The sequence below is a fragment of the Gopherus evgoodei genome, chromosome 14 (genome assembly GCF_007399415.2).
Source record: "Gopherus evgoodei ecotype Sinaloan lineage chromosome 14, rGopEvg1_v1.p, whole genome shotgun sequence".
In the NCBI taxonomy this organism is placed as follows: domain Eukaryota; kingdom Metazoa; phylum Chordata; order Testudines; family Testudinidae; genus Gopherus; species Gopherus evgoodei.
In genome coordinates this window covers 4,818,413-4,831,400 of record NC_044335.1, presented here as the reverse complement: position 1 = coordinate 4,831,400, position 12,988 = coordinate 4,818,413, and the positions used below count along the sequence as shown (strand labels likewise).

The 12,988-nt window shown below is 53.8% G+C and overlaps 1 protein-coding gene across 7 annotated transcripts in view; it reads left to right on the top strand.

Moving 5' to 3' along the window:
• Window positions 1-12,376, top strand: part of UCKL1 (uridine-cytidine kinase 1 like 1) — a 41,591-nt gene extending 29,215 nt beyond the window's left edge. For 5 of the 7 annotated variants that reach the window (XM_030533835.1, XM_030533836.1, XM_030533833.1 and 2 more), the window contains 8 exons: window positions 2,053-2,072; window positions 5,726-5,824; window positions 6,559-6,652; window positions 8,729-8,791; window positions 9,470-9,592; window positions 10,287-10,394; window positions 11,045-11,201; window positions 11,985-12,376. In XM_030533835.1, coding sequence (XP_030389695.1) covers window positions 2,053-2,072; window positions 5,726-5,824; window positions 6,559-6,652; window positions 8,729-8,791; window positions 9,470-9,592; window positions 10,287-10,394; window positions 11,045-11,201; window positions 11,985-12,055 — 735 coding nt within the window. In that variant the 3' untranslated portion in view covers window positions 12,056-12,376. The remainder of the gene's footprint in view (window positions 1-2,052; window positions 2,073-5,725; window positions 5,825-6,558; window positions 6,653-8,728; window positions 8,792-9,469; window positions 9,593-10,286; window positions 10,395-11,044; window positions 11,202-11,984) is intronic. The other 2 variants (XM_030533838.1, XM_030533834.1) reach the window with 1 other exon arrangement.
• The last annotated feature ends 612 nt before the right edge of the window (window positions 12,377-12,988 follow it).

Below are 12,988 nucleotides of genomic sequence, written 5' to 3'. Positions count from 1 at the left end.
CCCAGCGTGTAATGACAGAGTAGCTTACAAGGATGAACATCTCACTGGATGTTAACAGGGTTAATTGCTGATGCATCCAAATTCTCACTCATTTAAAGAAAATTTTAATAATCGCTGGACATTCAGCTTCTCAGTTTCACACCCGGAGGTGCGTTTCCTGTCTGAAACTGCAACACATTGAGCCATCCGTGTGCAGACACTGTACACCCACGCGTGCAGTTCCCATTAACACCGGCAGGAACAGACACGTACACTTCCTTGGCGGAGCAGACCCCAGAGTCTGCTTGCTTGCGTTGAAGTGTGATGCTCTCGGTGATGCCTTTATCCATTTTTTCCCCCTTCTGCCATGCTGTTTGAGAACTGGACTTGCTTCTAAAAACGGGTGTTCTCGAGGACGAATTCACCATTGCCAATCAATACTTCCCCTCCCCAGGTCTAGATCACCTCCAGGTGCCCTTTGCCAGTTGTGTCTTTAAATATCAAGCCGTGGCACAGTGTAGCAGTCCTTGTTTGAAATGTCAGCCGTTAAAGCCACCTGCCGTACGTGTTTGAAATGCCTTACCTACATTAGCTTCTTTGTAGCTGGCTGTCTCTTGTCTGCTTCCTGTCTGATTGCATGTACAACAAAGAACTGGTGGTATTCACCCTGCCTTTCTGAGAGACGGTCACCCCCATATTTCTTTTGCTTTCATTTCTCCCTCCCCTCCCTCCTTGAAGCTTTCGTTCTGGGGAGGGAAATAAGTTTCCAAAGTGAGACATTTTCTCTACCTGCTCACGGCTGCTTGGCTGAATGTTCCATTGCTGGCCAGCCACAGCGAAGAGGGGAGAGGAAATTCTGCTCACCTGCCTCACCCGCAGGATGGTTGTGAGCCAAGACAGCAAAGAGGTACAAACTCCTGCAGGCCCCCCAAGCCTGGCCAGTCCGCCGTTCTCAAGCACAAGGCCGAGCGAGAGCCTGAGCTCTTGTCCCTGTCAGGTTGGTTGTGCCAGCTGCTGAGCTGTTCTCGCTGCCCGTTTGCGATCCCCTTGTATGCCGATTTCTGGTCAGCGGGCCGGATTGCTAGTGCCTCTCCAAGGAATGTCCAGTGCTCGTGCCGTGCACGTGCAAACATGTAACGTACTGGATTAAGCTCCCATTCCACTGGGAGAGGAGCCTGGGCTGTGGAGTTGGGTTCTGAGCCAGGACTGTCCCAAAGTCAGGCAGCCGCTTCAGGCCCATCTCTGCACAAGATGTTCTTGTCCAGCCCAGGCCAAATCTTTAACTGGGTCTCTATCAAGAGGCATCTGCCACCCAAGTGAGAATGCTTGTGTCCCCTCGTGGGCCTGGCAAGCAGGTTGGTGGGCACATCTTGTGCTTGTCTGCATGTGCCAATGGTGCATTTTTTGAGGCCCAGCTTCAGGCTTGGCCCTCGATGTGTGTCCTTCCCCTGCGTTCCCGGTTACTGGGATTTTGGAATAAAGAAAGGCTCCTCTCTCTGATCGTGGGAATGCACCGAGTCCTGGATAGGAGGTGTGGTCTCTCCTCCATGCAGAGGAGTTGAGGACGGAGCCATAGACACCAACTCCTGTTAGGATCAGCGGGAGCAAGGTGTGCAAGTCCTGGAGGGCGCAATAGACTCCTGCCAGTCTGGCTTTTGTGGCATCCTGCTTCTCTGCCACGGCCGCAGCTTGGACTGGGGCCTTGCTCCACTGAATGCACAAGGGACATAACGCTGTCATGTTCCCCCCCCCCCCATGCTGGGTTGGTGTGAGTGCTGGGGGGGCCCTTGGAGGCTGTCCAGCAGAGGGCAGCACATCTAAGACAATCTGTTACGCAAACACAGGTTCGGTGGGAAAGACCCTTGCTGAGGGATCGCTCCCTGATGTCTCGGGTGTTGATCGAATCCAGCTGTTACTGTTTGAAGTTAATACGGATCATGGCTCCTTCCCCCCCCCCCCCCCCGGTCATTTGACTAATTAAAATGCTTTCTCCTTTTTTTCCCCTCCCCTTTAAACCCGTGTTGTATTTCCTGCTTTGTCTCTCCCTGAACGTCCCTCCCATCTGGTGAACAGAGGAAGCTACGCTGGGATATGTGAGGAGCAATTGCAGTGTTTTGAGTTTAATACTAATCAGGGGAGCTGCGGGGTGATGGGGGATGAGCCAGGGCTGCATGCTGAACGTGGGGGTGCACAGAGAGGGAGCATGGGTGATGTTCTTTAAGCTGAACTGAAAGGAACCCCCCCTCCCACAAGTACCTCTTCTCCAGATCAGATGCTCCTGAGAATTAGAGTATGGAGCTATCAGTCTTGGGTACCTATATGGCCACATCGCCATAGTACCTGGGCACCTCACAGTCATTAATGTATTTCTCTTTAGAAACCTCCTGCAAGGCCGGGCAGTGCTAGTATCCCCATTGTACAGATGGGGACCTGAGGCAAAGAGAGGCTAAGTGATTTGCCAGTGGTCTTGCATAAAGTCTGTGGCAGAGCAGGGACTTGACTCCCTCCCCCAAGTCTTAGGGTATTGCTCCAACCACTGAACCATCCTTCCCCTCTGCTGAAACTGGAGAATTCCCCAGAGCATGAGATGTCTAGTCCCACCATTGCTTTGGGGGATTGTTTGCCATGAGATCCACAGCAACTAATCTCTGGTCTGACTCTCACCCCACAGAATGGTCTAGGGCTGCAGGCGCCCCAAGGGGTTCCTCTGCTGTCACAGCCTGGAAAGCAAAATGCAAGCATTTCAGGAACCAATGGAAACGTAGGTGACAAAATAACAGTTTCTCCCGGGCCTGTTCACAGCTCAGTGGTGTAAGAGGGGTGTTCCTGGTTGCGTTATGCCTACTTGTGGCATCCGAGTACTGTGTCGTGGTGTTTTGTGTAGGTGCTGGAGAAGACATCCTGGGCTGATCCTCTCTGGTGTGGCACACAGTAATGTACCACAGTGTGCGTGGGGGCGGAGAGCGGGAGGGCGGCGGTGACTAGCACTTGGATCGGATACAAGGGCTTGGGCAGCAGAGAGCTGTGACCTCGCAGGGCCTTTGCAACCCACAGGGCTATTCGGTTTGTGGCTTGTGACTGTGCTGACCACACACCTCGCTTTAAGGCCTGGATCCCAATGAGTCTGCAAATGCAGCGCGCCATCCTCCGGGGGCGGAGCCGTAAGGTGCAATTCCCTGGCTAGTGGCACTAGGTCCTGCAGGTAGCAGGGTTATTGGGGAATCCTCTGCCAGGCCTAACAACAAAACAGTGGGCTGCTCTGCACGGGAGCCGTTACGCTGGCTCTTGTGCAGCAGTTTTGCCAGCCTTGAGCGCTGTCTTTCAGCAGAGAGGTGAAGCTAAGGTCCTGCTCCCAGGGGAGTTGTCTGAGGAGCCCATGGGACTCTTCACGGGGATCGAGGTCGCTTGTCCTAGTGGCCTGTTCAAATTCCACCTCTGGAAGCTTTCCATCTACTGTAGGTGCCCTGCGGTTGGAGCTGTTGCTGGCCCCTGCCACAGAACTGCCACGTTCCCCTGGGCAGCGGGTGTGTAGAGCCCTGTGTTTTGGGTCAGGCTGTGAAGCGCTTTGGGATCCAGGTGCTGTGTAAAGACAGGGCACGGTTATCCCTGCCCCAGCAGTGCTGCGGGGGCGGTAGCCCGTTCTCCCAGGAGGGGGCATGCTGGAGATGCCCCAAGCCTGCTGCCCTTGTTTTATGACACAGACTGTTGGCTCCAGCTGGTTTCTTTGATTATTTCTTCTTTTTTCGTTTGTTTTTTATCCCTCTTGACACCCCCCCCACACACACACACACAATTCTCCTCCTCTCAAGCCAGTGTGGGCCAAGTCAAAACCTGTTTTGGGCCCGATCCTGCAGCCATTCCCCATTAAAGTGGCTGCAGGATTGGTTCCTTACAAAGAGCGAGGGCCTCTAGCGAGGCTGGGGTGTGACAGCTCCCCTCAGATCGCCCCACGGAAGCCTGGAGCAGCGGCACGAGGAGGGGACTTGCAGGAGCCTCTTGCTGCTGGCGAAGCCTCGCGGTGGGCATGGGGAGGGGTGGGACACAAGCCGGGTGCCAGGAAGACTAATCTGGGGTTCTTCCTCACTAACCGAGTGCAGCTTGTTTCGCTGACCACCCACCCCTGAGCTTTTGAGGGGTTCGTCTTATTTCAGAGCACAAGTGGTGCCGGGGTGGCACTTTGGATAACGCTCTTGCAAAGCCTCCCCCTGGAACTGAGTGCACCCCATGCACCTCCTTTGTAAAGGGGAGCACAGTTTTCCTGCACACTGGGTCTCTCCGCCCTTGGTGGGGGTGTATTGAGAGATCCCCTCAAAGTATTTCACAAATACCATTTCCCAGCTTGGCTCCTGCCATTGAAATTTCTACCCTCTCTGGGGAGTGGAACTCCCCCCCACACACACACCCTCCTCTGAACCTATTACAGCTTTTCTACGTAATCAGCTGATGCAGCAGGGTGGATCCCTGCATGCCCACACATGCAGCATGTTCACAGGCTACAGCTCTGATGTCATGAGCACAGAGAGAGTCTATTTCCATAAAGAAACATCTTTGTTTTTTGACAATCAAAACAGGAGCTAGTGGAATAAGCATAAAACCTTCAAATGCTCAATGGGCTTCACTTGCGTCTTGATTTGCATTTGTTTTAGCCCAGGCCAGAGGATGACTGGGTAGATGGAGGAATCTGGTCGCCATGCCACTCTTCCTCAATCCCTACCTAGTCATCTTCCTCCTCCTGGCTTGGTTGTGTGTGTTGCATTATTTAACCAGGGTGGTTCTCTACTAAATCTTTACCTGGCTGGTGCTTTTATCTTTTCCTTCCTCCAATATATTCCTGAACCAGTTGCAATCATTTTTTGTGTGACCCAATGCACAGCTGCCTGAGTCCAGCGTTTCTCATGTGCAAGGCTGATTGGTTCATCCTTTCCAGCCAGAGACATGCCCTTACTACGTCTTTCAAACAGAGAGGCAGGCTACTGGGAACCCATTATCAATGGCATTTCCTTGGTCCAGGAATAGGCATTGCCTTCTGCAATGTTAATTGATTTGTCATCCAGAGATGAGTCACTCCAGTCACCAGCCCTGTCCAGCTATAAAGTGTCTTGAGGCTGTTGCTAATTTTGTAATGACGTGACTGTCTCTGAATGGACCAGAGCTCCCACACCAAACCCTTCCTAGAACAGTCGTGCATCCCAAAGGATGCCGTTAATCTCAAGAGATCAAAGCTGTCAGCCAGTGCATGGGAGTGGAACACCCTAACCAAGTACCCTGCTTCTGATGATGTGCCATAAAATATTTGCTCTGAGAGGCACCTTTTATGGGGTCAGATTTGAGATACTTTACTCCTGAGTGTTGGCCATAGCTGTCCCTTCCTCACTGACTGACTGAGGGGTCCATCCAGTGAGTTGGGGCAAAGGAAACAAATGAGACCCATAAGCAGCGGGAGTGTGATCTGTTTTATGGAGAAGCTTCATCTCTCCTGACACAACTGGTCAGTTACAGTAACTGGCACATCCTGGATGGTAAATATGTTTGTGCACCCAGTTTGGAGCCTTAGCATCCCAGCTGCCTTGGGGACAGGTGTGGGCTGGTGGGATGCGAAGGCTCCGGGATTCTAGACATGGCTCCTCATTAGGGTCATTAACAACCCCCTTGTCACCTATGTGTGTCTTCCTTGGGGTTTGGCTGGATGCCTGCTTATGCACGTGAACGAGCACTCACCTAGCTGTGGTGTTGTGTTGGTCTCCAGGGCAGCGCTGGCCTCTGCCCACCAGTGCCATCCCCTTCCTCGGACCCTCAGCGTGCTGAAGAGTACCCCGCAAGTGCGTGGCATGCACACCATCATCCGGTAAGTGCGCCACCTCGCATTTGGAGTGGGTGAGGCTATGGGTGTGGGGGCTTTTAGCATCATCCAGCCTTGGCCTTGGTGTTTGATATCTCCTACTCGTAGGGCCCCCCAGAGATGAAATCCTGCCCCGGGCCAGAGACCCTAGTCGGGCTGGGCAGTTCTCACCCGCTTCCTAGAATCATCCATTTAAAATCTGATAATGTCAACCCGTAACTCTGAGCGTCTGCATGTTCGGTGCCCTATACAGCTGTGAACAGTTGTTCCTACCACCACCCCAAGAGCTGGGTTGGTACAGACCGAAACGGAGGCATAGAGATGTAAGAGACCTACCCAAAGCCCCACAGCAAGATCGCGGCAGAGTTAGGATTAGAACCCAGGGGCTCTGGGCCAGAGCGATGGCTCCACCTTGGAGCTCGCCTTTGCAAAAGTTCCTGTGTCCCAGCAACAAAACTACAACATGGGGTGGGGCAGGATGACCCAATATCGCACAGTTCCCGGTAAAGGGGCCTGGAGAGGTTCAGGGTCCTCGGCTGGATCCCCCGGTGGAAGGCCTGTGATGGTATCAGCTGCCTCTACCTGGGAGGAGGCTGAGGAACCTGCCCTGTTTATCTGGTCCACCTTTTCCTTCCTATGCGACCCTGCCTTGCCCTTAAGGCAGCCTCTGACTCACAGTCAGCATCTCCTGGAGAGTTCTCATTGACGGACAGGACGTGCCTTTCTCCTCTCCCCATTAGAGACAAGGAGACCAGCAGAGATGAGTTCATTTTCTACTCCAAGAGGCTGATGCGGCTGCTGATTGAGCATGCGCTGTCATTTCTGCCTTTCCAGGTACGTACAGGGAACAAGGGGATGGCGAGGAAAGCCCGTTGTTCTCTCCTTTCTGGAGGGACAAGGGGAGGTCTGTGTTTGCCTCTGGACTTGCCCTCTCGTGGAAAAGGCTAAAAAGAAATGATTCTCCTAGGTCAGACAGCAGCAGTCACCAGAGATGGGACCCTGGTCTGTTGTATATGGGTTCTTACACCACACTCATCCCCCTAGTGTCTACACACCTTCCAGCAGTGCAGTGAGCAGTGTGACTGACAGCTGTTACATGGTTTGTTCTCGCCTCCTCCCCGGGGAGGGGGAAGGATGTGCAGGGGCGTGTTGTGTGTTGGCAGTGGGTGTGAGTGTGATTTTATATATATATATATATATATATATATATATATAATGCACACACAGACACACTGGCTGGCTAGCTGGCTCTCTTTTTCTCTCCTGTATCAGAGGGGTAGCTGTGTTAGTCTGGATCTGTAAAAGCAGCAAAGAATCCTGTGGCACCTTATAGACTAACAGACGTTTTGGAGCATGAGCTTTCATGGGTGAATACCCACTTCGTCAGATGCATGTAGTGGAAATGTCCAGGGGCAGGTGTGTGTGTGTGTGTGTGTGTGTGTATATATATATATATATATATATATTATATATATATATGCAGGCAAGCTAGAGATAATGAGATTAGTTCAATCAGGGAGGATGAGGCCCTGTTCTAGCAGTTAAGGTGTGAAAACCAAGGGAGGAGAAACTGGTTTTGTAGTTGGCAAGCCATTCACAGTCTTTGTTTAATCCTGAGCTGATGGTGTCAAATTTGCAGATGAACTGAAGCTCAGCAGCTTCTCTTGAAGTCTAGTCCTGAAGTATTTTTGCTGCAGGATGACCACCTTAAGGTCTGCTATAGTGTGGCCAGGGAGGTTGAAGTGTTCTCCTACAGGTTTTTGTATATTGCCATTCCTAATGTCTGATTTGTGTCCATTTATCCTTTTCCGTAGCGACTGTCCAGTTTGGCTGATGCAGATAGCAGAGAGGCATTGCTGGCATATGATGGCATATATTACATTGGTGGATGTGCAGGTGAGTGAACCGGTGATGGTATGGCTGATCTAGTTAGGAACCTATGTAATATATGCCAGCAATGCCCCTCTGCTATCTGCATCGGCCAAACTGGACAGTCGCTATGGAAAAGGATAAATGGACACAAATCAGATATTAGTAATGGCAATATACAAAAACCTGTAGGAGAACACTTCAACCTCCCTGGCCACACTATAGCAGACCTTAAGGTGGTCATCCTGCAGCAAAAAAACTTCAGGACTAGACTTCAAAGAGAAACTGCTGAGCTTCAGTTCATCTGCAAATTTGACACCATCAGCTCAGGATTAAACAAAGACTGTGAATGGCTTGCCAGCTACAAAACCAGTTTCTCCTCCCTTGGTTTTCACACCTCAACTGCTAGAACAGAGCCTCATCCTCCCTGATTGAACTAACCTCATTATCTCTAGCTTGCCTGCATATATATACCTGCCCCTGGACATTACCACTACATGCATCTGAGGAAGTGGGTATTCACCCACGAAAGCTCATGCTCCAAAACATCTGTTAGTCTATAAGCTGCCACAGGATTCTTTGCTGCTTTTTCTCTCCTGTATGTTTAGAGAAGGCAGATCAAAGAAATGCAAGGCAAGGGCAAGGAAGGTGGGGAGGAGGGTTGGGATGGTCCTTCATTTCCGGGGGGGTTCATTCCATGGCCTTGGACTGCCCCTCGCCTCCCCCCCCCCCAAAGCTGTGTCTCCACTGTCGCTGCTACCGTGGGGTAGGTAATTGTATAGCATGAGGGTGTGTCCATCGCTCGGCTTTGGGAGCAGAGAGCACAGTGCAGGCGCAGCCATGTTTCTGAGGTGGCTGGACCTCTGCACCTCAGTAAGGGGCCTTCTCTGGCTCACATGGCTGGTGTCCAGGGCTCCATCACCTCCTCAGATCCCCTGGCTCCATGACTTTCCATGGTGCACAGCCTGTGGCTTTTGTGCCCTGTCTCCGGTGCGCTGGCGGTCTGAGCCCGTGTGAAAGCTTGTGCTGTCATCTTTCTAGAGCTGCACTGTCCAGACCCCTCAGGGAGAGGACTACGAAGGCAGATCCTACAGTGGGAAGCAGGTAAGGGGAAGGGAAAGGCTGGATTCAATTGCACTCAGTGGGCTCAGATCCTACGCCCACTGAAGTCAATGGGAAGACTCCCCCTGACTTAACGGGCCTTTGATCAGGCCCCTCAGCATCTGGAATAGCTGGGTCTGCTCCGGGGGCTGGCTGGCTTGATGCTGGGCTGTAAAACCAGGAGATCCTGCAGCCTGCTGCGTAATTTACAGCAGTGACTAGTCAGGTCAGGCCCTTAAGTAGCACTAATGAGGGGTGCGTGCCTGTGGGTGCTCCGAATCGCTCCGCTTCTCATCTTCCCTGTTGGGGAGGCTGCTGTGTCTGGGTGGTAGCTATGTGGAGCTAGCTGCTTAACCCTGTCACTGCTGGAGGAGACGTGGTTCCCACACAGCCGTGCATGGCTTAGTCCCAGTGCTGGCCTGGGCAAACGGGAGCAGGGGACCAGGCCTGGGGGCTGCGTTCTGCGCACAGCTCTTAAACTGACCTCACGTAGGGCCCGGGACCCCGCTGATCAAGTGGGGCTAATGATCCTACCTGCTGCTGTGAAGTGCCTTGAGGCCTGCAGATCCAAAATGGCTGTAGATCCTTGCTAGGGCTGGTTCCTTTGGACACCAGGGAACGGTGACATGGGAGCATTTGAGGGGCCCCGCATGGCCGCTTCATCCCCGCTCCCTATGTCAGATCACAGGTGTGTCTATCCTGAGAGCAGGCGAGACCATGGAGCCGGCGCTCCGAGCCGTGTGCAAGGACGTCCGAATCGGCACCATCCTCATCCAGACCAACAGCAACACTGGAGAGCCAGAGGTAAAGGGTGCCTTGTGACCTGGGACCATTCGCAGCAGCAGTGTCTCTGTCGCCGGGATCCCTAATGCTGCCGCGTGCCAGTTAATTGCAGTCAGTTCGTTCATTCCTTCTGGCCACAGCAGGTCTCGTCAGGAGGCAGCTGGTTGATGGCTTTCATATTTAATGAGCATTTATCAGTCACTGAGACCCAAAATGTCTGGCTTCAAGTGAAGGCTTTCACAGTCGTCTGTGCAAAAATGCATACGTGGCTGCACGTGCAGTGACTGCTAGACATCTAGCCAGTGGCACGTACACTGGCCACAGCTGAGTGTGGCAGGAAGGTAACTAGGCATGCCAGGGAGGCACTGAAACATGCACATGCTGGTGCACTCGCCATTAAAAACAATTGGGCTGAGGTCGCTGGGGCTTTTTAAATGCATGCTCTCCACTAAGTATTGGTCCCCGTCTGGTCAGCACCAGCCCGCTGCTGTGGCGCTTGCCCAGCTAGCCGTTTAACAGCAGCTGCCTCGTAAACAAAGGGTCCGCTAACAGGCCAGCAGCCTGTACCTGATTCAGCCCAGCCCAGCCCAGTAATCCTGCCAGCAACGGGGTAAGTGGGAAGTGATGCCCTGCGTCAGGTGGTGCATCCCCCACCCAGCTAAGGGGTGTGAGCAGAGCTTTTCCCAAATCTCTCTTTGGCCTGTCCCTTGCCCAGCTCCACTACCTAAGGTTGCCGAAGGACATTAGCGAAGATCACGTGATCCTGATGGACTGCACGGTCTCCACAGGAGCGGCGGCCATGATGGCCGTGAGAGTGCTGCTGGTAAGGAAGGGTGGTGTGGGCCCATCTCCCTTCAGAAAGGGAAACCCCGGAGCAGCCCTGGGGGTGCTGGGAACTTGGGGAGGGGATGGGTCCAGCCCAGCTCTCTGATGCACAGTCCCGGAGTCCAGGTAAACAAAGCTGACGCCAGCATCATTAAACCTGGGCGCCGCGGTGAAAAGAGGAAGGAGACCGGCTGGCGTGGTGCAAGCTACAGAGACCTTCGCGGCCAGACACTCATAGTCGCCCTCTCTGGGGCAGCACAGGGGGACAAGCCCTGCGGGGACTGAATTCACATCCAACGCATGCCAGCCCCTTCCAGAGACTTGGTTCCCGGCGGCCCCAGCCCAGCAGGGAGATCGGGTCCTGGGGTGCCAGGAGACGAGGCTCTGAGAAGGAGATGAGGAAGGGGGCTGCTCTCAGTCCCCAGGGGCAGGGGCCCAATCACAGTGTTGGCCTTTTGGGGTGGGAGGCCAAGGGTTTGAACTGCTTGAAAGTGGAGCTCTCTCCAAGTCAGGGCTGGGGCGTATTGGGGCTGGGGGAGGAGGAGCACACAGACCCTTGCGCCGCCGTGGGCTGTGCATAACGAGGAGGGGTCTCTCCAGAGCGGGGACATGGCCCCTCCCCCCCTTCACGCCGTGACACTCTCGTAGGATCACGACGTCCCTGAGGACAAAATCTTCCTTCTCTCTCTACTGATGGCGGAGATGGGCGTCCACTCGGTGGCCTACGCCTTCCCCCAGGTGAAAATCATCACAACGGCTGTGGACAAGAAGGTGAACAATCTTTTCCGGATCATCCCTGGCATCGGTGAGTACTCACCGGGAACAAGCTCTGGAACCTGCTTGGGGTGGGACGGCTGGGCGGGAGAGGGGAGCTCGCCCTGCTCTGCAGAGCCTTGCTACGAAAGCATGCAGCCTTTAACCGAGGACAGGCTCTCCTCCTTCCCCAGACAGCGCACAGGAGCCTCAGCCCCTCCAGAGTCCACTGTGGGCAAAGTCTATAAGGAAAAGACAGCAGGGACAACATTAGCCGTAGAGTTAGCCAGCCTGGGTCTAACAGGCTGGCACTGCAGAGCTGGACGGGGAGTGGCTGATCCCTGGTCCGTGACAGGCTGGGGTGATTGCCCAGCTCTCGAGGAGGGCGTTATCTGACGCGAGCCGTGCCCACTGGAGCAGAAGGGAAAGGCTGCTGGCAGCAATCGCCCAAGAAGGGGAAATAAAGAAGGTTGCTCTGATCCCACTGCTGTCTCCTCGTTCAGCATGTCTTCTCCACCTTCATTTTGCAAGTGACGGAAACTGACGCACCCTCCCCTGGGGGCACTCGTTGGCCTTTCCGTGCCCATGTGGGAGAGCAGAGCGCATGGGCGGCCCAGCAGACCCTCTGTTCTTGCACGCTGTCCTGGAGGGGGGGCTCTCCCACAGGATGTCAGAGCAATCGTCCTTCGTGTTCTTTGGGAAGCAGGGGTAGTTCCCTCCCAGCTGGCTTAAGGGTGTCCGGCATTCCTGCAGCACTGATCTCCGTGGGTAACTTCACATTGATGTCTTGCGTGTGTGTCTCTCTCTCCCCCTGCCCCTTGCCCCCATGCCCTAGGGAATTTTGGAGATCGCTACTTCGGGACCGACGCCCCCCCTGACTGGAGCGACGACACCCTGGACACTTAGCAAACACCCCCGCCTGCCCTGGGTCAGAAGATGAGACCCCACCCCAGAGCCGAGGCAGCTTTGCCACTGCACCTTATTCTTCTGTTGTACATTTCCAAAAAGATTTCTCCTGGGGCATAGATCTTTTTTCAGCTGTTGCATTTGAAATCTAGGGCCTACTTTTTAAAAAGGAAGAAATGCAAATCCTAGCTGACTGTATGTGCACAGGCACATGTCCCACTTTAGAGTGGAGTTAATTTATTTTAATTTAAATATTTGCCTATGTAACTTATGTGAGATTTTATAACGAACAGAATAAAGATTTTCTCCAGTTTTCTTGCAGCATAGCCCCAACCCCTTGGCCAGGTGCAGGTCTAATCCCTGTGCAGCTCCCAGATAAAGCTCATTTTAAAACTCCTCCTGGGTTTATCACCCTGAATCTGGTGCCTGGGCTGAAAATGCTCCGATCCCTTCTCCACTGTTGCCCGTCTGTTCTGGGACACACGGTACAGCAACGAGGACGGCATGGGCCTGTGTGAGGACTGGAAAAGGAGCAGCACAGTGCTGCTAGGCGCTCTGAAAGGCAAGGGCGGCTATGGGGGAGGTCGGAGGCGCTGTCCTGCTGTCCCAGCAGAGGAAGGAGGAGCGCTGGGAGTGGCGAGAGTTGTGCTGTATCCTTGTCTTCCTGTCACTCCACAGCGAACAGCCGCACTGCTGGGGACTGATGATTGCAGCACAGGCCATTGCTGCAGCTGCACTGGGTCCTTGCTGCTCTGGCCAGCGGTCAGAAGCGACTCCTGCCTGCGTGGCTGGCTCCCACTCCAGGGGCTGCCTGGTCCCATCAGTGCAGACACGAGCAGGAGGGCTAAAGGCACAAGCCCACTGTGGGAACAGGGAGCCCAAGGCAGGAGGGAGAACATGGTACGTGTTGCAGCCAGGCTGAGAGCAGCCGAG